This window comes from Aulonocara sp. 'chitande type north' Nkhata Bay, linkage group LG9 (genome assembly GCF_057382095.1).
Source record: "Aulonocara sp. 'chitande type north' Nkhata Bay isolate Kocher_YH1m ecotype deep benthic linkage group LG9, A_spYH_male_GT1.1, whole genome shotgun sequence".
NCBI lineage: Eukaryota > Metazoa > Chordata > Actinopteri > Cichliformes > Cichlidae > Aulonocara > Aulonocara sp. 'chitande type north' Nkhata Bay.
Genome location: NC_141352.1, coordinates 5808455 through 5834403, shown reverse-complemented (window position 1 = coordinate 5834403; position 25949 = coordinate 5808455). Strand labels below are relative to the sequence as shown.

Genomic DNA, 25949 nt, shown 5'->3' with positions numbered 1-25949 from the left:
CAGATTATGAGGAGGATGTGGCAGATGGGTATAAAAACCTTCTTAAATAGCAACTGGCAGCCCAGTTGCTATTTAAGAAGTTTTTTTTTTGCTGCAGGTAGAGCCACTCCATTATGTTTGGAAAATGGAAGTTCAAGTAACGCTCCATCCATTTCATATTGTCAGTCCTTGTCCATGTGTACCTTGTTCCAGTAGCCCACTTTCATTCAGTATGTTCTCAAGATGTGTTCTCTCAACAGCTGATGTGGACCTTGTTAAGCTGGGTAAAGTCAGCATGGGGTAGCATAGGTGGCAGAGCCTGGGGACTCTCACTAAATGCATGGCCTTGGCTTTTGATGAAGAATAGGATTTGACCTATAAAGACAGTTATGTTGCAAACATATAATAGTGATATCTCAAATACTTTGAAATTCACACACAGACACAGTGTTATTTCTATCCATTTTATTGAGATATTTTTGAAGTAATACTACACAGGGGACTGTTGTAAGACAGGAGGAGTGTGCAAAGTTTTCATAATATTGCACACACTTTATCTACCACACATACAATGGTCAGGCTATGACTTTACAACAAGTAATTATTGAATTAATAAGAGGATTAACTAAGCATCTCATTTCATCTACACTCTTCCAGAAAACAAAGAACATATTATATCAATACAGCATTTACAGAAGATTCCAGTATGAGCAACATTTTCAGACAGTCCTTGCATGACACCGTATTGTTGTCATTTTGTTATGTCTGCATAGTAGTTCCAGTTCACATTGCAGTTCAAATATACCATATGAGCAGTATGCACTCACATTTGTACTAACTTCAGGGACTGTAAAAACTGCACTAGAAAGAAAAGTGATCTTGGACAAAGGCACAGGAAATGACAGTTTTTAAATACTTGGATACCACTGATGCTGATAACACCATATTAATATTTGTAGGTATGTATGACACTTGTTTACATGCTATATAAATACAAAGGTTTTGTTAGAAAATAGGCCATGATAAGTTGTGTTCAGCACTTATGGCTATGATATTAGTTGGTAGACCAGAAAATCTTAATTTGATTGAGAAAGATGCAGCTTTAGTGAGGCTATGATACGACAAGCACCGATGCATTTCTATTCCAGGGTGTCAGATACTGTTTTGTTAGATTGCCGACATCTTCAAATTACATGTTTGTTTGTCTTTAGCAACTCCTTATTCACTGTTTCTGAATTTCATTTTGATCTGTTTATGCTGCCGTTTAGATAATGTACCATGCATCTTCTTCCTTTCCAGTTCCACCTCATCTCAGGGCAGTTCATAAAAAAAAAATTAGACTCTTGATTGACCAGTCACAGTTTTTCATGTTTAATCTTTTCTTCCAAATTCTCTCTTTATTGAAATGTAATGCAACAGGGTCCTTCACAGGTGCAGTTGTATCACAGCTGCCTGACGCCCTTGGGAATGAGAACTGACTGCCTAAGACTTAGCAAACATGGTTACCAGGGCACCCTACGTTTCCTCTAAAGCCAAAAGAGGAAGTTCCAGGGAGATTCGCAACCACCCGAAAACTCCCTGCTTGCAGGCTGAACATTGATGGGTCAAGTATGCCAGCATACATTTACCTGCAAACCTACAGTTTGTGATTTTATTTTTAAATTTACTTTCACTGTGTTTTAAAAAAAAACTTGGTGCAAAAAAAAGCCAAACCAAAAAAGAAAAAGAAATTGATACACAGAATAACAATTATTCTAGGTCCCCTAAAGTTCTCTGCATATGCTTAATATGCAGAGAACCTTCTGTGTGAATTAGGTGAGAAGGTCTTGGTGAGAAGACCTTGGTGAGAAGGTCTATTCCATAATTTCATTAAGGCTATCATGCCAGTAATGTAGTGTGAAAGGATATTAAAGCAATTTACAAAACGATTTTATACATATTCATGATTACACCTTTAATTTAAACTTTATTCAATGTAAAGAACCTCTAATATCGCCAGTTTTTAATACAATTCTTTGATAAGATTACGGTTGTCAAGCAATTATTTCTGCTGGTACAAACACAAGTCCATATGTCAGCCAACAACCCATTAAAATATGTTGTAGTCTACATGCTTTTTAAAGTGACTTATACTGTGAAATATGGTGTATCGAGATCATGTATGACATTTTACCATCTGTTATTTGACTAATCAGTACCAGCATCTCTTTGAAAAAGACAAAATGCATAAACATAAAATTGTGAACATTTGTCTGCGCTGTCTCGGTCATCTTCATTTGTAGACTAATCAGTTGTACACTGTTAAAACTGTTCAGAAATTGCAAAACCTTTCAGAGTTTGTGCATAGTCACTGCACCTACACCAGACAAGCAATAGCAGCCATACAAACTGCTGTTAAAATTACAAAAAACAAAAAACAATTTCCACTGGCTTTTAGCTTGTGTATAGACTGTAAGGACAGAACTGATCTATGCTAGATGCAGAGACATCAAACTGACCTCCTCATTAGACTGGAGAGACTGGGACATGACATGAAGTTTTGAGTCAAACGTCTTCCAGTAAATGCAATCCTACATTTATACATCAACATTCCCATCGCCAGGTATATCAGATAGTATATATTTAACTGAGTGTTGCATTATATTGGGTCCAAAAATGGGAAATAACATGACAAACATGAGTTTTAAGGTGACTAGGAGTGAAACACAAACTACTATTCTTCTGTATATGGAGCAAAAACATTTGCATTCATATTTGTTCTGATTGTGCTGTATATACCATTTCATTTTTCCATTAAATTGCTTTAATTTTTTTAGATATAAACAATTAAATGGTTCCAACTTGTAAAACCAAAAACACTAACAATCAAATCAAAAAATTTTGCATCAGCAGACTTAACTGGCCTTAGTTGTTGTTTTCACAAACAACTTTCTTAATGTCATGTTTATATTTGATTTCCTCTTTTCCACATTTACTTTGTTGATTTAAATGTTTGCTGGATTTGTTGACATGCTGCCTGTGATGATGTCAGATTCATGACAGAATTGTCTTCAAACCTCCAACCCCTGAAACGCCCTCCACCCCCGAGCTAACCACCATTACCCCACAAGTTCTACTATTGGAACAAGCATGTCAGTGTTAATTATGACATGATAGTATACAGACAGGAAATGTTTACAAAAAAAGTTAAACAATTAATTTTCCTGTCGAGAGATACTTTCAACAAGTATCATGAGAATAGCAAAACATAGGAAATACATTATGCAGCTTTCTCTTGGTTTCTCCACAAAAGTTTTAAAAAAATTACATTTGAAGAAGATGATTTGTGGAAGCGCTGAGCCAGAAGGCCAATAATTGAAAGCCAAAATGTAGTAATTATAGTTTAATCAGCGTAGATAATGAATCCAGAGAATGTGCTGTACTTGTTGTTGTTGCCTCCGTGAGCTTTTCCTCCATCTAGTTTAATGTAGACCTCATCTCCTGGCTCTAGATGCAGAACAGCACTGTTACTGGCATAGTCGTAGTTCTGGTCTGCATCCTGGGCTATGGCACTGGCACGTACCTACAGAAATACGTGAAATGCAGATACACACACAAACAGACAGAGTTGTGTTTCATCATGAGGACATTAAAAGGACTTACATTATATTTCATAGAGACTTACTACTATTTGTCTACCCCTGATTTTAATCAAGTCTTATTTCAAAATGTAATGTGTAAATGTAATGATTTGCATTAAGAGGAATTTTAGTTTGGCCCCAAAAGGGATGCAGGTCCCCTGTAATGTGATTGTGTAAAAAGATGTATGTCAACAACATGAGTAATAAGAAAAAGAAAAAATAGAGAAGCATACATATTAAGTGAGCATAAAAGCTCAAAAGAATTAGAGGGGAGCTACTGGCTTTAAAACAATAGAACAGTCAACCCCATGTGTTGTGGTACCTGTGGATAATTTGAGGATAAGCCCTAGCTATTCCAAGAAATCATGTCATTATAAAATAGTGTAATATAGTACATATAGTATGGCATACAGCTGGGCTCATCTATTCAATTCAATTCAGTTCAATTCAATTTTATTTATATAGTGCCAAATCACAACAACAGCCGCCTCAGTACAGGGCGGAGGTAGAGAACTTGTCCCACTGGTGCTCAGAAAATAACCTGACGCTGAGCATCCATAAAAGAAAAGAACTCTTAATGGACTTCAGGAGACACTCCCACTCCCCTCTTATTATATATGGAATCTGTCTACACCTCCAGGTTTCTGGGCACGGTTATCCCTGCCGATCTTACCTGGACCCACAACACCTCATTAGATATCCACTTTGCTCTAACAGTTAGCAGTTAGACCAGTAAATACAATTATGATCAAAAGTTTAAGACCACTTAAAAAATGGCCAAAAAAACCCCATATTTTGCATGGTTGGATCTTAACAAGCTTCCAAGTAGAGCTTCGACATGGAAGAGGAAGAAATGGGAGTGAGACAAAACATTTTTTGAGCATGCAATTTATTGAAAACAACACTTAAACTGAAACAGGCTCTGCTCATCAAAAAGATCAGTAGAACCTCTCCTATGAATTTTTTCCCCCAATTTTGTGGTATAATCACGACCACTAACCCTAACTGAAAAAAGTGCAGGCCTTACAGTTAGTAACCCTAACTGTAAGGCCTGCACTTTTTAGATCTTGTTTTCAACTGATGGTTTTAAAATCAAAACAGAAATCCAAATCTGACTGATGGCATGTTATAGCTTATACACAATGGAGAAAACCGGGAACAGTAGTTAACTTTCTCGGGAGTGGCAGCCTACCAAGATTACTCCAAGAACATATCAACAACTAATTCAGATCACAAAAGAACCCAGAACAACATCTGAATTGTATGAAGGTATGGTCTACATTAAGGTCAGGACAGGTTCCAAGGGGAAAACCACTGCTGACCGAGAAGTTTTTGGATGGCATTTTGGATAAAATGAGGAATCATCAGGGATGATCTTTTATGAATTTCTGAAATCTGGTGTCTGCATTTTCTGGGAGATTTTGCAGTGGTTTGAGATTAAACTGCACACATGTAGAGCAGAGTCAGAAGAGGAATCTGGGCAGAATCTCATGTTAACTATCAAGGATGATTCGTAATAAATTTTTTATTTTTGATATGGGTGTTATTATACTTCATTAACTTTGTTCAGTTTGAGCGGAATTGTCCGTTTTACCTCAACGAAAAGTGCAGAAGCTTGAGATGAAACTCAGCACACAGTGTATAGGAATGTGAGAATTTCATGTCAACTATCAAGGATGATTTTTTTTAGTCTAGTCTTATTTAACCTCCTGGACCTGGCGTCCACATATGTGGACATCACATTTTGGGTTATTTAGACCAAATTACTCAATTTTGCTCTACAAGGACCTGATATCCACTTACGAGGACATTATACTGCCACTGTTCTATTGAAATTTTAAACGAATATCCTCATATGTGGCTCTCATTTTTCTTAGAAAACAAAATTAGGTTAAAAAAAAAGTCATTCTATGCCCAAATATCACAGAGAAACTAAAAATGCATGCCCTGGAAGAGTTCGGGTCTCAGGAGGTTAATTCACTTTGTTCAGTACAATTAGAATTGAAATAAATTGAAATAATCGTTTATAATATTTTCCAGGAACATTCAACGGATATCAAGTGAAATTCACCACAAACAATTCTGCTAAAACTTTCTTGTCTTTGAAACTTAACTACTTCCTCATACTTTCACCTAGAAACTCCATTCAAACTTTAAAATGTTCTCAAATGATTGGGCTTTTCCTGTGTGATTCAGCTTTTTCATATCTGTTACTGTTTTCATTTAATGCCTCTTTAAGTCTTCAGTTGCAAAATTGTGATTTTTCACAAAATACATGCGTTGCTATGGTTGCTATGCAATTAACTCAGAGTGAGCCCTCGTCCATTCTGAATTTTCTCTTCATGTCCAAACAACTTCTTGCTACTCGCTCAATTTCCACTCAACTTCCACAAATTATACATCAAAACGTAGGTATTTTTGCTGGCTTTCAGGAAATGTCACTATCATTGTTGTGGGAGTTACAGATTTTTTGCAAATCTCCTCAGAGCAACAATAAGTCTCAAAACTCTCCATTGAAAGTCAATGGAGAGTTTATTCAAAATCACCGCTGGATTTCTCTAATGAGAGGCATTTTCAAATTGTCATATCTCCTTAACGAAGCGAAATTAAGATATGAGGCTTGTCCCAGTATATCTTCAGACACTCCTGACACTCACAATTCAAGAATTATTTTCTCACCTATTACCATTCTGAGATGAGTTAGACTTGTTTGAGGGGTGGAAATCTGTCCCTCGCTCAGATTTCTTCAGATTTCAAACTCTGGAAATGAGGCACTTTTTTCTCTCGTCATATCTTTTTGATGGATTTCCACAGAGCCCTGAAAATTTCCATGACTGTTCGCCAAAGCCTGATGTTTGTTACGGTGAAAGAATGATCTTGGCATCGTTGCCCACCTCTCAATTTTAAATACACGTAGACATTGAGGGCTAGCAGGAGGGACCATGCGCTTACCTGCTGCTCTCTGGCAGGTAGCTCCATGCCCTCCTGGGTTTTAAATGCACCTTAGAACACACATGCATCAACATTACAATGAGCGGGTGGAGGGAGGTTTGGAGTCTTCTCTCACCCCCGTTCTCTGCGACCTGCTGGAGCAGGGGGGCTAGGAGGAGGAGTTGGCCGTCCGTCTGGAGTGTGGAGCCTTCCTGCTGCTGCGGAGTCGGGGCGGTCTGCCTCCCCCCACCGCAGGGAAAAGGGAAACACCACCTGGGTCTGGGTGCAGTTCCCCCCTCCAGGGGCGAGGGCACCTAGACCCGGTTTGTAGAGTACGCTTGGGGAGTGTGATCGTGTGTACAACGTCTCTTTATGTCTGTCTCCACGTTGGTTGAGTGTGGAGTAAGTGCATATGAGAGCATGAGGGTGGGAATGGATGTTTGTATCTGTGTGTGCCTGTATGTCTGTGTCTATATGTCAGGTTGGGTATCAGGCGCCACCTCTCTGGGGACATCTCAGGCCCTCCAAGGTTTGGAGGCCTATCTCCCCCTACCACCACTTCCCCTGCCAGTGGCGGACCCCCTCAGACATCGGTGCGTTGGTGGTTCTTTGTGTCCGGGGATGGGCGTCCAGGTACACACCGGCTCACTCCTTGGCGGCCGCTTATCGGGGCCTGGAGCCTGGGGCTCGCTCGGGCCACTTCGGAGGTGGGGTGCCCCCGGCCTCTCGGCCTGGGGCTCGGTCACTCAGGCGCAGCTGGCTGCCGGCGGAGCTCACGGGCGCGTCACTGCAACTCCCCCTGGCTTCTGCTCCGCGGCTGCTGAGTGAGCCCTCATCTGGGACTCTCCTCAGCTCTTTCCGGGACAGTGGCGCAGCTGCCCCTCTGTTGGTCTTCCTTGGTCTCTTGTGTTCTGGGGGCCTCTGGATGTCTGGAGTTTTGATCTCCTCCACACCTGCTTCACGCCCTGGAGGACGGGGCTGTGGCCCCCCCACACCCTCTAGCAGATTATTACATGAAGGAACCTTTTAAAAAACAAAAAACAAGCGCGTCCATGCTCACAGGTGTACACACGGGTGATCACACCCACAAACTACACCCTTTTTGGCTCCTACCTCAAAGCACACTGTGTTCTGTTGATCTTATGTGCTGCACAATAATGTTTAACATTTAGTATTTACTGTCATATTCCCATATATCATTGTGATGTTGTTTATTCTATTACTCTTGTTCTCTTCTGCTTGCTTTCTTTTTTCTTTCTCAGCAGGTGATCCAGGTGATTGATATATGCATTTTTTTTTCTCTGCCCGTTCTGTTGGTTTTTGTCTTTTGCCCTTCTCCCCCGTCCCTCTTCTCAGCTGTTTCTCTTTCCCTCTTTCTTTCTCCCCTTCTTTCCCCCAGTCAAGTCTGTCCCGTATTCAGTAAGTGAAAATAAAATAAACAATAAAAGGTGAATCAAATGGACCATTACGGCAAGGCTGGGATGGTCAGTTTGGTAAAGTAAATCCGTTGGGCATCTTTCTTTGCCTTTAGACAACAATTCTGATGGCAAAAGAGCCAAACGGGACAGGCAAAAAAACAAAAAACAAAAAAAAAACTACAATATCCAATCAAAAACTGTTCTGCTATTTTCCTCTTCTTGGCACGTGAACTGACATTAGCTGATTGTAGCCCAACCAGGCAGAAAGAAAAAAACAAGAGTCAGTTTGAGTTCTTTTTTCCCCTTCCTATCCACCATGTGTGCTTGTAACTAAAGAGCCTTTGAAACGCAGGTAATGATATAATTGTACCTTTAATGTAATTACTGGGTTTAGTCCCTGTATAACTGAAAAATGTAGTAACACATTACTTTGGAAGGCCTTAAACCCAACACTGACTGTGGATTAATGAACTCCAGTGGACATTTAAAGACAATACATAGAATTCTTTGTGTGAAATAAATTAAATGGTAAATGGCCTGTATTTGTATAGCACTTTACTTAGTCCCTAAGGACCCCAAAGCGCTTTACACTACATTCAGTCATCCACCCATTCACACACTAAATATTAAATATTAAAATGTAGTCACAATAACAGTGGAAGAAGAATAATTACTCCAAAACAGTATACTGAAAAGTGAAAAGGAAAATATAAATTTACAAAAACAGAGGTGATTGTCATGGAAAATTTATTTTACCTAATGTATATTTTGTACAAATTGTCTTTTGTATGAAGACTCTAAGCTTTGCTCAAGGCCATGACACACTTCGTTACCAAGCTGGTGCCGACATGACAGTGAGCACTTCACTCACTGTCGAATAGCGAATAGACAAAGATTGCATCGACACGACAGAAGCTGTTACAATTTTGCCTTTTTGTCAATGCTGGTACGAACACTGTTCATGCTGTATTGATCCCATTGCAAAGGTTTTAACTTTCTTTCAATAAATCTCAGAAAATCAGTTGGGTTTCAATGCTCAAATTATTTTTCTACAACAGCGATGTGGCTGTGAAGGCAGATGTCGTTAAATATCTCATCATCACATCACATATAATTAATTGGCACATGACTACTGCATTGTTTTTATACCCAGGAAAGGAGAGAGAAGGGGATGAGAGAGCAGTGAAGATTAAAATTGCAGCAGATTGATACCAAAAGAGCAGGAAAGGTGAAGAAAAGATAAACATTCAAAAGACAAGACAGAGATGGCCACATTTAAAAGGTCCCATTATGACACCATAGAAGCAGAAGCTCTGGTAAAGTTGGCAAACAATGCTGAAGAATTTAAATCGCACTGATTGTATTATTTCAGTAGAATTCTGCAAGAGACAGCCTAATACTTACAGTGTTTGATATTTTATTTTAATTTTGCTCAAAAATATCGTGAATAACTTTAGAAGAGGTGCTGTTAATGCTTTCAGGGCTATGCTCAGCCCCAAGTGTTTCAAGTCAAACCTTAAAAGAAGAGAGGTCCCTGTATCTTAAACCCAAACTGTTAGTTCCACCAGGTGAAGGCTCCTCCTCCAATTATATTTTTTTCTAAATAGGGTTGGCAGCAATGAAATAAGTCGTGAAATTGAGCTTGCGCTATAATAACTTATCATCAATATGGGTGTTTAAGTTTACCATCACTAAGTTTTATAAATTAGTGAAACTTCTAGTTGAAATATATCCGTAGATTTACTGGGTGGGCCTGGACCCCATAGGCCCCTGCATAACACCGATGCTACCCACAGGTCCCCAGTCTAGGAGCTAAATGCTCTGTTAAGATAACAGAGTCCAGTTAGATCTTTAGGCTTTGACATGTTTTTATTATTCAAGATTTGTATGTAAGGAGAAGGAAGTTGAATTCAGTTCTGAACTCAACAGGGAGACAATGAACGGGACTCAGGAGTTATGGGGAAATATGGGCTCCTGTTCTAGTCCTAGTTGTTACTCTTGCTGCAGGATTCTGGATCAACTTTTCAACTGAAGACTTTTCAGGGAGCATTTTAAGCAGTCTGATATTAATGAATTACAATAATCCAGGCTAGAAGTAATACATGCATGGTGTCAGCCTCTCGGTTCTGAGTTCTTCTTATGCTTTGTGTTGTTTTTGTTATTTGTTTTATTTTGTTAGTCTTTTGTCTCGTGTGAGCTGGGTTTACTTTTTTTTCTTGTCCAATCTTCTGAGAGGAAGAGAAGGAGTAAAAAAATCTGATTTCAGCCATAAACTGAACCCCCAGCTCAGAAATTGTAAACTGCCAGTGTTTCTTCAGACTTTAGTCATTCAGCCTAATAAATGATACCCAACGAGAGTCAATAGGGGAACAAGCTGTTTGTTTGGCATTGGCAAAGAAGAACTGGCAAGTTTTCCATGGGTACAACCCACCCATGCTCAACTCAACTCATGCTCAACCCAGAAATGCATTTTAGTTACAGAAAACAAAGGCTTTCCTAGATTTGTTGCCAAGAAGCATTGTTACAATAAAGAAATATTTAATCAAACACCAATTTCCTTACCTTTTGTGCTAAATTTAGTTCATTATTATTATTAGTAGACGTAGCATACATTTTATTTGTTGGAGCTTTAGGTGATGCTGTTATAAGGCATCACCTTATAACAAAAAGCAACACGAACAATATTAAAAGTAGAGATGGACGGATCGGTCCGATACTGACCTAAATTACTGGATCGGATATCGGAGAGAAATAAAAAATGTAATCCGATCCATTAAATATCAAAAAAGCACCTCACAAAACTTGCGACACGGCGTAACTCGGCTCGTCGGAGCAGTGTGCTCACGTGATAGAGCGGCTTTGTGTATTTCAAGGTTCAAGGTTCTTTATTTGTCACATGCATAGTTATACAAGCATAACACACAGTGAAATGTAGCCTGACACGCACCTCGACAAGTGCAAAAATGTGGGGTCCCCACCCCACATTATATATATATATATATATGTATATATATATATATATATATATATATATATATATATATATATATATATATATATATATATATATATATGTAGTATATACATATATATATATATATATATATATATATACATATATATATATATATATATATATATATATATATATATATATATATATATATATATATATATGTAGTATATACATTGGGTGAATGTGCAGTAGTAGCAGCAAGCAGGTGAATTCTGTACATTAATATGAATAGACATCTGACTATTTTACAGAATAGACAATATAAACATATTTAAAATTAAAGGAATTTGGAATGTACATTGTGCCTGGGTTTAGAGTGTTTGGAAGAGAGTCCTGTCTCAGTCAATTATAGATGATGTGAGAGGGCGGGTGTGTGTGTTTAGGGCCCGGATGGCTTGGGGATAGAAGTTCCTCTTGAGTTTTTGTAGCCTCTAGCAAACCAGCATTTCATCTCCGAGGAAGTTATCCCAGAGAGAAGTAAAGCAAGTGTGTAAGTTCATCTCTGAATGTTTGTAAAGCATTCCCACATTAAGCTTAACAACCGATATATGGAGCCAGTGCCTCTTCTTGCTGCTACTTCAATCGTGAAACTGATCAATGATCAGCTGATCAGCTTTTCTGTCGCAAGTCTTGTCTCTCTCTTCGAGCCAGAAAGAGGACACCAGCGGCTGAACAACAGCAGCACTTTTAAGCTTGATAAGCTGTTGTTAGAATTTATTTAATATTACTTTCTACACCAGGATCTTTTTCTACGTAGCTGACGGCTGGTAACTGTGCAGGGGCGGATCTAGCAAAGTTTAGCCAGGGGGGCCGATAGGGCATGAACAGGGAAAAGGGGGCACAAAGACATACTTTTCTTTTTTATTCTCATTTAAAATGTCTAGCTTTTAATAAATAATTATCTGAATCTTATACCCAAAGTTTTAATCTTATGTAAAATATAAGGACATAAAAAAGTGGTATCGTGCAAACTCTAATTAAAAGATGGGGAAAATAAAAATATAAAACATACAGAACATATAAAACAGGGTGATTATTGATGATATGCTAACTGATATTAATTGTGTCAAAGTGCTGTGTCCTTGATTCCAATGTTAGTCAGACATTTTAACAGAAGAACTGTGAAAGAAAAACACATAGGGCAAAGTACCAAATTAAACCAAAAAAAACAATGCAAACTATAAACTCTCTAGGTAACTAGTGGGCACAAAGACCAGAAAGCAGAGTAACACTAGGTAACTGAACATTATGAAGGACAAGGAGAGACTGGGACAACATATACACAGTAGGGTGATTACGGAAAGGGGAAACAAATGGAAAACATGCCAGGAGAAAATCAAGAATAACAAGACAAGGGAAGTTAGACTCAACACAAATAAATTAATGCCAATACTGCAACTAGGACATGCAAACCTGACAGCGTGATAGACACGGAGACAAAACAGAGAGACCAGACAGACAAGGTGAAGGAATTACAAACACAAAGCACTGGGTCCAAAACACAGGATCCTAACAAATTAATTAGTAACCGTATTTTTCGGACTTAAAATCCTTTAATTTTCTCAAAAATCGACAGTGCCCCTTAAAATCCGTATCATGTATAAATTCTGGTTGTGCTTACCAACCTTGAACCGATTTTATGTGGTACACAGCGCTCAAATATCTGTCAAAAAATGTTTTAGTACTACTTTAGTAAGCTATGAAGCCGCAGCACTTGATGGATTGTTGGAGCATTACGGCTACCGTAGTCAGGAGTCTTGTGGAGTAATCTGGGTCCAAACTCCGCTTCAGGTCCCAAAGTCAAACGAACACTGCAGCATCACAGAGAGTTAAAAACTGTCTAAATTCTTTCATCTTTAATAAAATGATCAATGTTGCTGCTTTACCAGGTGTAACAATTACGTTTAACATCCAGGCATCCATGAAATCAGAATTTATTACATTTAATAGAGTTAGAAGTTAGCAGGAAGTTAGCGTGCTAGTTTCCACCTAAACATCATATAGCATGTTCTGACTGAGAAATTTCTGAAAAAATTAAAACGCACAGCTCTGCTATCACTTCCAACATAAATGAAGACAGAAAACTAAACAACAGTGACTTTTGTAGGGTTACTGAAGTTGGGTTAGCTGGTTTATAATAATGTGCTACGTGACTGCTAGCGACACAGCTATGTTAGCATAATATAAACACAGTGAAGCTGGAGGATGAACGCTAACTTTTTTCCACTCGATGAAAGTTAACGTGAGGGTTCCTGATGGTTAGGGACAAATGCAATCGCGTGGCAGGATGCTTTAAAGGGAACAAACTTCAGTCAGGAGAACAACTGAGATAATCCATCCACAATACGAGGTTAGTCATTAATGGGAACATGGGAATAGAGTAGCTCTATTCAACATTACTGAATCAATGGTACAGAAGTGGAGGAAGCAAAAAGAATGAGTTGAGCAAAGTTTGACTTATCTGACTGTTTTGTTTCGCTTAATACACCTTATAATCTGGTGCGCCTTATGTATGAAAACAGATCGGTTTATCGACAATGTACCTTATAATCCGGTTATTATAATCCTTATAATCCGATAAACAATACGGTAACTGTGTAGGTTCTCAGTCAGCCAGGTCATTGTAATCTAAGGAGCTTCGAAAGATTTAAGATTTAAGTTTCTCGAAGACTACCTCTTGTCCGAGAAGCTTTTTCACACCTTGGCTTATCTGATGAGGCACATGATCAACAACCCTCTTAAGGGACAACTCCCACTAGGGCTTAAATATCTGGGAATCCCCGATTTGGTCTTAGAACTGAAGCTTCTGAAATGAGAGGTGAAACGTTTTCAAGAAACTTAAATAAGTCAAGTCGCTTTTCTTTCCAAGCTCCTTGGATTAGTTAACTTTTTGAAAACTGTTCTTTTAAGAGTTTCTGAAATAAATATATGTGTATGTGACTTTGTCACAAAATGTACTTGAAAATGAGGATAGGAAGCCGCAGTCTATGTGGATCTGGATCCTGGATCTAGGAGTTCCAGGCCATCCGCAGACCACCAAGAGTAAGAGAAAGTCTTCTCAGTAAGTAATTGATTAGTAATTATAGCACTTTCTGAAAGACATACTGTTATGAAATGTGTGCCTGTCACCCTCTCCGTCCCTCACTCTCTCACCCTCTCTGTCCCTCACTCTCTCACCCTCTCTGTCCCTCACTCTCTTGCTCTCTTCATCCCTAGCTCTCTAGTCCTCTCTGTTTCTTCCCTCTGTTCCCTGTATTTATTCAGTCTGCCCTTTAGTGTGTTTTTCCTGTTTTAGTCTGGCAGTCTCCTGTCCGGTGTGTTGTCCTGTGGACAAGCAGTTAAGTCAGTGGGTAATAGATGGCATAATAGAACATTTGCCTGTGCCACAGCTCGTGTCTAAGCTCATTTCGATCCTTTAGCCTGCATTTTTTAATCAAAATAAATTTTGTACATTCATAACTCCATCGTCACTGACTACTCGTGTTCAAATAGGTATCCACAAAGACAGTACAAGAAGATTTACTGATAGAGAAGCAAAAAACAGAGGAGTAACTCTAGTTAAACTCCTTTTCTCTGTGTCTGTGTGGTTCTTGGTTATCTGGGTCATGGTAGTCCTGAGAACTTGAAAAGAAGGCAGCTGGTTTTCTTTAGGTTTTTTGAACACTTTCTACCTCTCTCACCTCTCCATGAAGCTTCTTTGGTTATAGAAGAACTGGTGGAGAGCGCCAGGTAGTAAACCACTTGTCTGGACTGTCCCATTCGAGGTATTCCTGAGGGTTGTTAACCATTTACTTGGTAACCTACAACTTGACCATGTCCTCACATGAGGCATGTGTGAAAAAAAGATGTCATTCCCATCACCTGAGCCAACAGGTTAATATTCTGTGAGACATTACCCCACCCCACCATTGTTTGAGCTATTGAGGTCACCTGAGGCTACTAGTAAGTGAGAGTTGAGATTCCTGGGAAGGGATCTCGGGATTCAATTGTTGGTGACTGACAGCTGGTGCTGTAAACCATGACCTCACTTCAACCATGGTCATACACAGTGGACATAGATAGCCTCCTTTGCTCCTCTCTGGTTTGATCCCTCCAGTCTGCATGCCAAATATCCTTGGGTAAGATGCTAACCCAAGTTCCTCTCCAATGAATCCATCAGAATGTGTGTGAATGTTACACAGAAAGCACTTACATAGAAAGAGCATAGAAAAAAGAAGTGCTTGTGTCAATGGGCAACTAAGGCAAGTTGTATAAAACCGCTTTGAGTCCTCAGTGTAGAAAAGCGCAATATAAGATCCTGTCTTCTTAGTCCAAAATGTGAGCAATGGCACAAAACAGAGAAGGATATGACAGAACAGACGTTCATGGTGTGTGGTGGATGTTGTTATATTGTATGGCTATAGAGTGAAAAGTAAAGTATATAAGGGCGTAGAATAAAGGGTAACACTTTATATAACATAACATTATATAATATTGTCACACTATTAAGCATTAGTAAGATATTAGCAAGTACTCAATCAATTATATATATCATTTCTTCTCCCTAGTACAGTGGGGCAAAAAAGTATTTAGTCAGCCACCGATTGTGCAAGTTCCCCCACTTAAAATGATGACAGAGGTCAGTAATTTGCACCAGAGGTACACTTCAACTGTGAGAGACAGAATGTGAAAAATAAAATCCATGAATTCACATGGTAGGATTTGTAAAGAATTTATTCATAAATCAGGGTGGAAAATAAGTATTTGGTCACCTCAAACATGGAAAATCTCTGGCTCTCACAGACCTGTAACGTCTTCTGTAAGAAGCTTTTCTGTCCCCCACTCGTTACCTGTATGAATGGCACCTGTTTGAACTCATCATCTGTATAAAAGACACCTGTCCACAGCCTCAAACAGTCAGACTCCAAACTCCGCCATGGCCAAGACCAAAGAGCTTTTGAAGGACACCAGGAAAAGTATTGTAGACCTGCACCAGACTGGGAAGAGTGAATCTACAATAGGCAAGCAGCTTGGTGTGAAAAGATCAACTGTGGGAGCAATCATCAGAAAATGGAAGACATACAAGACCACTGATAATCTCCCTCGATCTGGGGCTCCACGCAAGATCTCATCCCGTGGGGTCAAAATGATCATGAGAACGGTGAGCAAAGATCCCAGAACCACACGGGGGGACCTGGTGAATGACCTGCAGAGAGCTGGGACCAAAGTAACAAAGGTCACCATCAGTAACACACTACAACGGCAGGGAATCAAATCCCGCAGTGCCAGACGTGTTCCGCTGCTGAAGCCAGTGCATGTCCAGGCCCGTCTGAAGTTTGCCAGAGAGCACATGGATGATACAGCAGAGGATTGGGAGAATGTCATGTGGTCAGATGAAACCAAAGTAGAACTTTTTGGTATAAACTCAACTCGTCGTGTTTGGAGGAAGAAGAATACTGAGTTGCATCCCAAGAACACCATACCTACTGTGAAGCATGGGGGTGGAAACATCATGCTATGGGGCTGTTTTTCTGCCAAGGGGACAGGACGACTGATCCGTGTTAAGGACAGAATGAATGGGGCCATGTATCGTGAGATTTTGAGCCAAAACCTCCTTCCATCAGTGAGAACTTTGAAGATGAAACGAGGCTGGGTCTTCCAACATGACAATGATCCAAAACACACCGCCCGGGCAACAAAGGAGTGGCTCCGTAAGAAGCATTTGAAAGTCCTGGAGTGGCCTAGCCAGTCTCCAGACCTCAACCCCATAGAAAATCTGTGGCGGGAGTTGAAAGTCCGTGTTGCTCGGCGACAGCCCCAAAACATCACTGCTCTCGAGAAGATCTGCATGGAGGAATGGGCCAAAATACCAGCTACTGTGTGTGCAAACCTGGTAAAGACCTATAGTAAACGTTTGACCTCTGTTATTGCCAACAAAGGTTATGTTACAAGTATTGAGTTGTATTTTTGTTATTGACCAAATACTTATTTTCCACCCTGATTTACCAATAAATTCTTTAAAAATCCTACCATGTGGATTCATGGATTTTTTTTTCACATTCTGTCTCTCACAGTTGCAGTGTACCTCTGGTGCAAATTACTGACCTCTGTCATCATTTTAGGTGGGGGAACTTGCACAATCGGTGGCTGACTAAATACTTTTTTGCCCCACTGTATGTCATTTATAAAAACAGACATATGTTACTCTTAACCACTGCTATAACTGCTACTACATCACGTCTACATGATCATAGTTAGATTTCATATAACTGTATTTATAAATGGCATACTACAGAGGAGTAATGCTATATAAATGAAGTAAGCACTTGCTAATACCTGAATAATACTTAATAGTAGGGATGGGTATCGTTTAGGTTTTATCCGATACCGGTGCCGGTGCCGGTGCTTAAACGGTGCTCAAACCGGTGCTTAAAGAATGGAGAACACCAACTTTGTCCAAAAACCTCTCATGTTCAGCTGTTTTTTTTGTAAAAAGATAACAATGTTAGCCTTTTCTGCAGCTATAGAGCATATATGGTATCACTCTTGGCTGGAAGCAGTGCTTAATCAATGGAAAAAACACAAACTTTGTCCAAAAACCTCTCATGTTTAACTGTTTTCCACTTTTTCTTTGGTCATTTTAGCCTTTTTGGCCAGGGTGAAGGGAGTATCTGCCATCAAACAAGAAGACAGCCGCATGTAGCTACGACGGTGTTTGCTAGTTCACCTTACATGCATTAATTTAATAACGTGGTTAGCCTACTCAACGTAAATTACACACGAACAACATGAAGCTACTCACGCAGAGAAGAACGGCTGCTGCTGCATCATCATCCTCATCATTTCTGCTACACTGGCAGGGCTAGGGGCCAGGACTCTCCTCTTCGGGTTTTTGGGGGATGTTGCTAACTCCGGGTCCGATAACAGGCACCACACCCGCAGTAGATGTGCACGGTGTGAGGTCTCGCAGCAAGCTATCAAATACGGTGCATTTCTCGGCTTTAAAAAAAAACGCTATGAGTCGCCAGGTGTTTCATCGGATTTTGAGGTGTTACCTCCTTTGACAGTATCACAGTATCAGCTTAAAGCACTTGTTGCAGGCTGCTGAGTTTGCATATTTTGCTCTGAAGTACAGCCAGACTTTGACCGCTTCGCCTTGGGCATTTTTAATCTGTAGCTCTGCTCTAAAAGAACGTACGTACCTGGCCCGCCTACTATCCTCGGAAACGTAAAATGATTGGCTAGAATCTAAAGTGTATCACAGCTCAGGAAAAAAAAAGCACCGAAATAAAGCACCGAAATGTGCGCTGCTTTTCGGTCTGGTTACTACTGTTTATGGATGGCACCGGATACTGGTACCCATCCCTACTTAATAGTGTGCCATTATTATAAAGTGCTGCCAAATAAAGTGATATTTAAATGTGTGACTAGACACTTAAACACTCTTACTGCTTTACAAATATGCTGGGTTACCTGTGCAGTGTACATTGTAATACTAGAAAAAGCAGTAAATAAATGTATATAAGTCTGTATGCACTGCATATACTTTAATTGTTCCAAAATAATATTCCACAACTTTACAGCCCTAATTTTAATATACACAGTTAGTCTAGTCCATGCTGATTCTATTTTGCAGATAGTCCAGCTATTTCCATCCAGAATAGAGCAGGTCACATTTAAATATTTCTCGAGGCTCCACATGCACAATTAGAAGTTCCTTTTGCTGAAAACATGGAGCTCAGCTTTTCAGCTGAATTCACTGGACTCTTACTTTGAATTGCAATCACATTAGAGATTAATTCTACAGTAATGATCAAAAGTGAACATTTTGTCCAAGTATGCCAACAATATTGCTTTAATCATTCCTTAAAGCTTTTTCAGCTGTGGTGGAGGTTCAGCATAACAAATAGTCACAAATGTTTTGTGAATAGTTAATATTAAAACAGTACTTCTGAAGTACGACAGAGGTGTGTTTTCTGCAAATTGTTTGCATCCTCTTTATATGTTGTGGTCACCAATATTAGGCCAGTTTGCTTTTTCTTCTTAGCTCTTACTTTTAGACATATTTTTGGACAAACAAACGTGTCCCACTGGAGTGTGCAGTATGTAACATATGCATGGAGCCACCAGAGAGTGATTAAAAGCTGTGTCCATTTGAATACCCAGAGGAACGCGCCTCTCATTTCAAAATAAAATTCTGATTGCATCTGAGAGAAAATGAGGTAAGTGGATAAATTCCTGATTAAGAAGTATCTGTTGTTGAATACAAAATAATACAAAATAAAGTACAATTTGTAAATTATGGTTCCAATCAAATTAAAATACTACAATTAAATTGTGCTTTAGGCAACTTTGTGAGTGACAACTCATTACAGTATGAATGCAGAGTCCACCAGCTAGTCAAACCTCTGCTTGTTTAGCCTGCAGTTATACTACAAGATGCAAAATGTTCTTCACTAACTTTGACTAGATTTTTAATTAATTGCATAGAGATTAATGAATGCACCTTAATAACACAGCTATCTCCTGTTAACATTAACTTACTGACTTCACATCTCTCATTTGAATAAATATGTCACAGTTTCAAAAGACCGGGATGGTGAAGGGCAAAAGGCCACACTAGTGGAGTCGTTGTAGAGTGTACATCGAAATTTTATTGTTTTGCTTAACTTTGAAAACCGAGGGAGTGTGGCTAAAGGAGGAATCCATTAAAATGTTAATCTCTATGAGATGGCTGTGGTTAGAGCAGATTTAGATAGTATTAAGATAGTATGAAAGCGCATCACAAAACCCTTCAGTGAAACATATTTTTTATGTACTTGAAAACAGCAAAAAATTTCAACTTCAACGCAGCATGGCGTAGTGCAGTTCCAGCAAGAAGTATTTATTTTTATTTATTTATTTATTTTGTATGCGTTAGTCTAGAAAACTACTAGAAGATGAGATTATTTCCACATGCATATGAACTCAATGCTGACATCCTGTCTTCTATGAGTCAGCGTGGTTTCCTTTAATCATTATTGTTATTGTTATGAATATAAAATGAGTGGATTTAGTTCCTTTGATATTACCTTAACCATACAGGTTTACTGTATTTGTTGGCTGTTCAGCATTACAATAGGTAAAGTATGTTTGTGTTATTTGAGAAGAATAAAAGGTTTTGTATATATATATTGCATAACGTCAGCGTTACCGTTACAAGTAGTGTGGGCAGCAAGATGCTACAGTGGTTATTGCTTATCACCTTATGGCAAAACGGTCCTGTATTCTAAGCTGGTGGACAGCTGGCTAGTTTATTCTGCTTGTCACAGGGCCCCAAATTGCTCCCACTGGATTCACTGCTGTCGCATAATAATTAATCCCTTAAATGCATAGAGTACAGAACTGTTTGAAGGTGTGTGTCTGAATATTACTTTTAAAAAAATCCCTTTGAGCGTTCATATAAAGTAAAAAGTTTAGAACATTTAAAATATCTATCTAAACTCAGAAGGCGGTACAGTGGTTAGCACTGCGAAGGTTGTGGGATCGAAATGTTCTTTCTGGGTACTCCACCTTTCTCACACAGTCCAAACACATGGATAGATCTGTAATATAGAATAATTCTGTTCAATTTTATCTGTGTACCAAATCACACAATAGTCACCTCAAGGTGCTTTATATTGGATAAGGTAAAGATCCTACAATAATACATACAGAGAAGAACCCAACAATCATATGACTCCCTTTGAGCAAGCACTTTGGTGACAGTGGGAAGAAAAACTCCCTTTTAACAGGAAGAAACCTCCAGCAAAACCAGGCTCAGGGAGGGGCGGCCATCTGCCACAACCAGTTGGGGGTGATGGGAGACAGGACAGACATGCTGTGGAAGAGAGCCAGAGATTAATAATAACTTATGATTAAATGCAGAGAGGTGTACAAAAACATAGTGAGTGATAAAGTTCAGTGAAGAGGAAACACTCAGTACCTCACGAGAAGCCCCCAGTAGGATAGACTTATTGCAGTGTAACTAAGGGGGGATTCAGGCCCTAACTATATGCTTTAGCAAAAAGGAAAGTTTTAAGCCTAATCTTTAAAATAAAGAAGGTGTCTGAGAGCTGGAAGCTCGATGCCTCCCATCCTACTTTTAAATACCTTATGAACCACAATTAAACCAGCAGTCTGAAAGCGGGTTCTTTTGGGGTGATACGTATGAGGTCTTTATGATAAGATGAGCCTGATTATTATTGTATGGAATACCTAATGTACTATAAAACAGCATGGAATTAAAGAAAAGTACATAAATATTTATAATTGGTTTACGACTATCACTGTAACATCTTGTTTATTTGTGGTTACTGTTAGGTGTCAATTTACATTTTTAAAGCTTGTTTTATTATTCGGTCATATAAAAGTCATATTGAGAAAAGGCAACAACAGAAAATTTAAAAATAATAATTTAATCTTACAGAGTCAACAATGAAATGCACTCACAGTTTAATTCTGCTTCTCATACTGTTGCACCCAGACTGTGGACTATTTCTACGGTGGACTCGGTGGAGACCTTCAAAAAGCAGCTAAAGAAATTTTATTTCAAAAAGCATTTAATTAGACCAGGGTTTTTATGATGTATTTATGACTGTATTGTATTGTGTATTGTGTTTTTTTACCTTTCTTGTGAAGCACTTTGTGACATATGTCTGTGAAAAGTACTATATAAATAAACTGTGCTTACTTACTTTTCTTCTAAATTAACTGACTTAGTGGGATGACACATATACAGTGAACTTAAATTGTCTCAAAACATAAATGTAAAAGAACAAACTTGAAACTCAGACCAGGATTAGTGCACAGAATGCCACAGAACTTAGGATATGATAAATCTTAACTCTATCTTTTTTTTAATAAGTTGGCTTAAAATATGGAGTGGTTTCATCAGTATTTAGCAAATGATATCTAAGAATTTTTTTCATAGCCTGATAGAGCCTGCATATGGAGGAAGAGGCAAAGACGGATGCATCTTTCTTTGCAGAATCTGAGAAAATCAAGAACCGGAGAGCTTCACCTTTACTTGACAGTCACACTATGCAGTCCACATTTAACACACATAGTTATATGTAAGATGTAAGGCCACTTTACATTTTGAAGATAAATCATGTTTGAGTTTTTGAACAGTCTCCTCAGAATTTCCTTTTCAATCTAAAATATGTCTCAAAGAGTTGTAGTACCTTCCAAAGACAAAATTACTTGATAAGGCTGATTTAAATTTTTTCACAAGTATATTTGTTTTTGACAACATTTTAGGAATAATCGTAACAATCACTTCAGCAGGTCTTGCTTATTTTCCTCCATGACACTCTGAATATATGGTCAAAAATCCCAATACCAGTAACCCTAATTGAAATATGTATTTCAGCATCTGATTTGTCATGGTGTGCAGTTCTACTGCATTAATCCCAAAGAAGTTTGCTGTATTCCTTGTGCTTTGCAGCAGTATTACAGTAGTCGGCTGACAGGCAGAAGAGATGTGCTTGGTGGAGCGGTGCTGCAACACTGGTTTGCCCCACAGATTAGATCTATCGCTGACAGCCTGATCACTACAGAGACGCACAGAGAGCAGGACACCGTGATGGAACAAACACATACCAGATGAAACAGAGGCAGTAAATGGCTTCTGTAGTTCACTCGGTCTGTAATTATTATTATTGTTATCGTCATTATTAGTTTTTTACTTTTATTATTATTGTTGTTGTATCATAAAATACCTTTATGTGATGTACTTTTGGGGTAAATTATTGTCGTATATTTCATTTTTCTTTCTTATTTCCTTTATTCAGGCCGTGGATTTGGAATCCATATTACTTGAGATGTTGGACAGTGAGTGCAAAATCTATTGTTATGTATATTCTTTAGTGATTTATTTTGCTAACATGTAGAGGTTTAAACAAACTACGGTTACATATCTTACTACCTAAACAGCTAAAATTAATCAAATGCACAAATACCATGGCACTCTATTGTTTGGAATAGAACTCACTAGCCAGTTTGAAGATTAGACTTGTCTAAATATCATTATAAAGTACACTGGTAAAGTTGTGTGGGTTTGTTTGTACTCCTAAATATATGTGGCTACTGGATGATAAAAAACACTCTTGTTCTCATTTAATCAGTCAAAAAGCATTTCAAAGAGAAGCTGTACAAAGATCCTGTCGGATTCTTTATTGTTTCTCTAACCATTGCACTTAGTATAAATATTACTTAGTGTCATCTTCTCTTCTGTCCTATTAGGTGGCCAACACTGTATTTTGCCTCTCGTAGAAATGCATTGCTCAGTCTAAGCATCACTGCCTTGCGGTTTCACCAAAAACCACAGACTCCACTTCGTTTAGTTCCACTGTTTCTCTGTTAGATTGGCTGACAGCACGCTTGTTCACCTCTTATTTGCATACTGCAGGTCTATCAATAGGCTTTTACATTAGTTCAGGTGCTGTCGAGAACTTTTAAATGTTTTTATATTAGGATATATATGGCTGCTAACTTGTAGATAGTCCAGAGATGTATCAAATGTACCTAACAAAATGTGACGTGTTAAATTAAAGTCAGATACTGTGGACACGCACGCCTAACAATGGAAACCTCGTGGAACTGCAGAGTTTGCTTTAAATCTTTGCTTCTACGTGCCGTTTGTTTTACCTGATTGTTTTTGCACAGATCAGCCCACATGCTTGTGCCGTCCCCTCCGCGCATCAGGACGTGGTAAGCGAAGAAATAAATCCCAGGGATGGAACATGTGAACTTTCCGGTGGTCGGGTCATAGTGGTTTCCCAGGTTGGTCACCACGTCGTCAAACTTGAGTACTTCGTAACCCTCGTGCTGTTTTTTCAGCCCTGCGTAAAACGCAATCTTGGGTACGGTGCTGTAGGTGGCCGCGCTAATAGCACTGGCAGCACCGCTCGGTCCCGGAGGTCCCGGTAAACCGGGTCTGCCGGGTTCACCTCTTTCACCAGGTGGGCCGGCTGGACCGGGTGGTCCCTGTTCACCTGGCAATCCCTTTGGCCCTACCTTACCCGGACGGCCCGGTTCTCCTTTCGGACCTTGGATAAAAGTGGGTAAAGACTGCATTAAGCTGTTGTCGCGCACGGTATCGGCTGTGGCAGTGCTGGTTGGAGATTTGGTGCCGTATGGGTCACACACCATCCTACAAGTACCGAGCATCTCGTAGTGTGCAGCTGTCCCCGCTGAGCTGACTAGAACAGGGATGAGAATGACCAAAACCAGTACCATAACGACCCCCAGGACCCCCGCCGCCACCAGCCGCTTCCTGCCGACCAGCCGCGTCAGCGCAGGACGATCCTGTTGTCTGCTTTTAGGTGAAATTTTGCTGGCTAGGTAGCAGACCCTTATAAAGAAAAAAAATGTAGCACAGCTACACTTTTTTGCTAATGTTAATTAACTTTTAAAGTACAGCCCCCCTCCCCTCTGTATCCTCACCTCTCCCCTCTCCACACTTTTCCTGCTGATGCACTGATTATTCAAGTCTCTCAGAAAGTTGGTCCGTTTAGAAGTCTGCGATTTCCCAAACCGTTTGATTTAGCATCTCCGACACGCTGTCCAAGAGAGATACGCGGTCTGCTCCTTTTTGATCCACAGACCTCAAACTGAAGGTGAATCAGGATCAGTTAAAGCGTCTGCAGGGTGCTCCAAGAGTCCACGCAGAAGCGCCGGGGAGGGGGGGAGATGTTCTGTTATCCAATAGGAATAGGGAAGGTTGTTTAAAGAAAAGAAATGTCCGTTTTTTTTCTTTCTAGATCAAATGTAATCCAGAGATTTGTCATTTGCCTTCTGTTTAGTCTGCTCTGAAAATTTCATGAATTTTATCAAGTCATTAATCGTCCTCCATAACCCAGAGAATGAAACAGCAGCTGTACAAGCTTGAGAAGAAATAGTCTATATTTGCCATCTTAATAAACATTTAATTTAAGCTGCTGAACACAAAATTCATATAAATTCCTTCATATGGATAACAGAATGTAATAAATCGAAGTTTGGGGAGATCTTAATGTCAGAAACATTTCATCATGATTTAAAATCAAAAGAAGTTATTTTGTAGACTTATTTAACCTACCTTATAGCAGATTTATATCATGTGAATATTTTGTACATTTTCATATTTTTATACTTTTACGTTTATGATATTTAGTAGTCAACTATAATGTAATCATTTAAACATGTAAGCAATTTAAACAAATTAACTTCTTAAGTAAAACTGATAATTGCATTGATACATTTATTATAACAATGTATGAATCATGAAAGGACTTTACAGACATAAAATTCAGTAGAATTTTTTTTTCTACACTCATGTTGTCACATACAGAATCAAGTGTATCACATACACTCACAAGCCACGTCTGTTTACCTGCTTGTTAACACAAATAACTAATCAGCCTATCACATGGCAGCAACTCAGTGCATTTAGAGACAACCTGCTGAAGTGCAAACTGAGCATCAAAATGAGGAAGAAAGGGGATTTAAGTGACTTTGAACATGGCATGGTTGTTGGTGCCAGAGGGCTGAGTATTTCACAAATTGTTGATCTACTGGGATTTTCCCGCACAGTCATCTGTAGGGTTTACAGAAAATGGTCTGAAAAAGAGAAAATATCCAGCAGGCTGCAGTCTGAGCGAAAATGCCTTGTTGGTGCAAGAGGTCAGAGGAGAATGGACAGACTGCATCAAGCTGATGGGAAGGCAAAAGTTACTGAAATAATGACTTGTTACAACCAAGGTATGTAGAAAAGCATCTGTGAATGCATAACACATCAAACCTTTAAGCAGATGAGTCATAAAAGTCCACACTAGGTGCCACTTCAGTCATCTAAGAACAGTGAACTTCAATTTGGACAGGCTCAACAAACCACATTAATTAAGCTGGTCCCACATTTAGACGCTAGGGTCAAAATTTGGAGTAAATAAGCACTAGCCTTGGTGAGCATTCCAATCAAAGTCTAAAATGCAAAACATGGTTTGT

The 25949-nt window shown here is 39.1% G+C and overlaps 1 protein-coding gene across 1 annotated transcript; it reads right to left on the bottom strand.

The window, feature by feature from the left end:
• Positions 1-455: 455 nt before the first annotated feature.
• c1ql3a (complement component 1, q subcomponent-like 3a) lies at positions 456-24566 on the bottom strand. The gene is made up of 2 exons (XM_086305421.1): positions 23613-24566; positions 456-3541 (listed from the first exon to the last, which is right to left on the bottom strand). The coding sequence occupies exons 1-2, from the start codon at positions 24201-24203 to the stop codon at positions 3362-3364; spliced, it is 771 nt and encodes a 256-aa protein (XP_086161547.1). The 5' UTR covers positions 24204-24566; the 3' UTR covers positions 456-3361.
• Positions 24567-25949: the final 1383 nt, after the last annotated feature.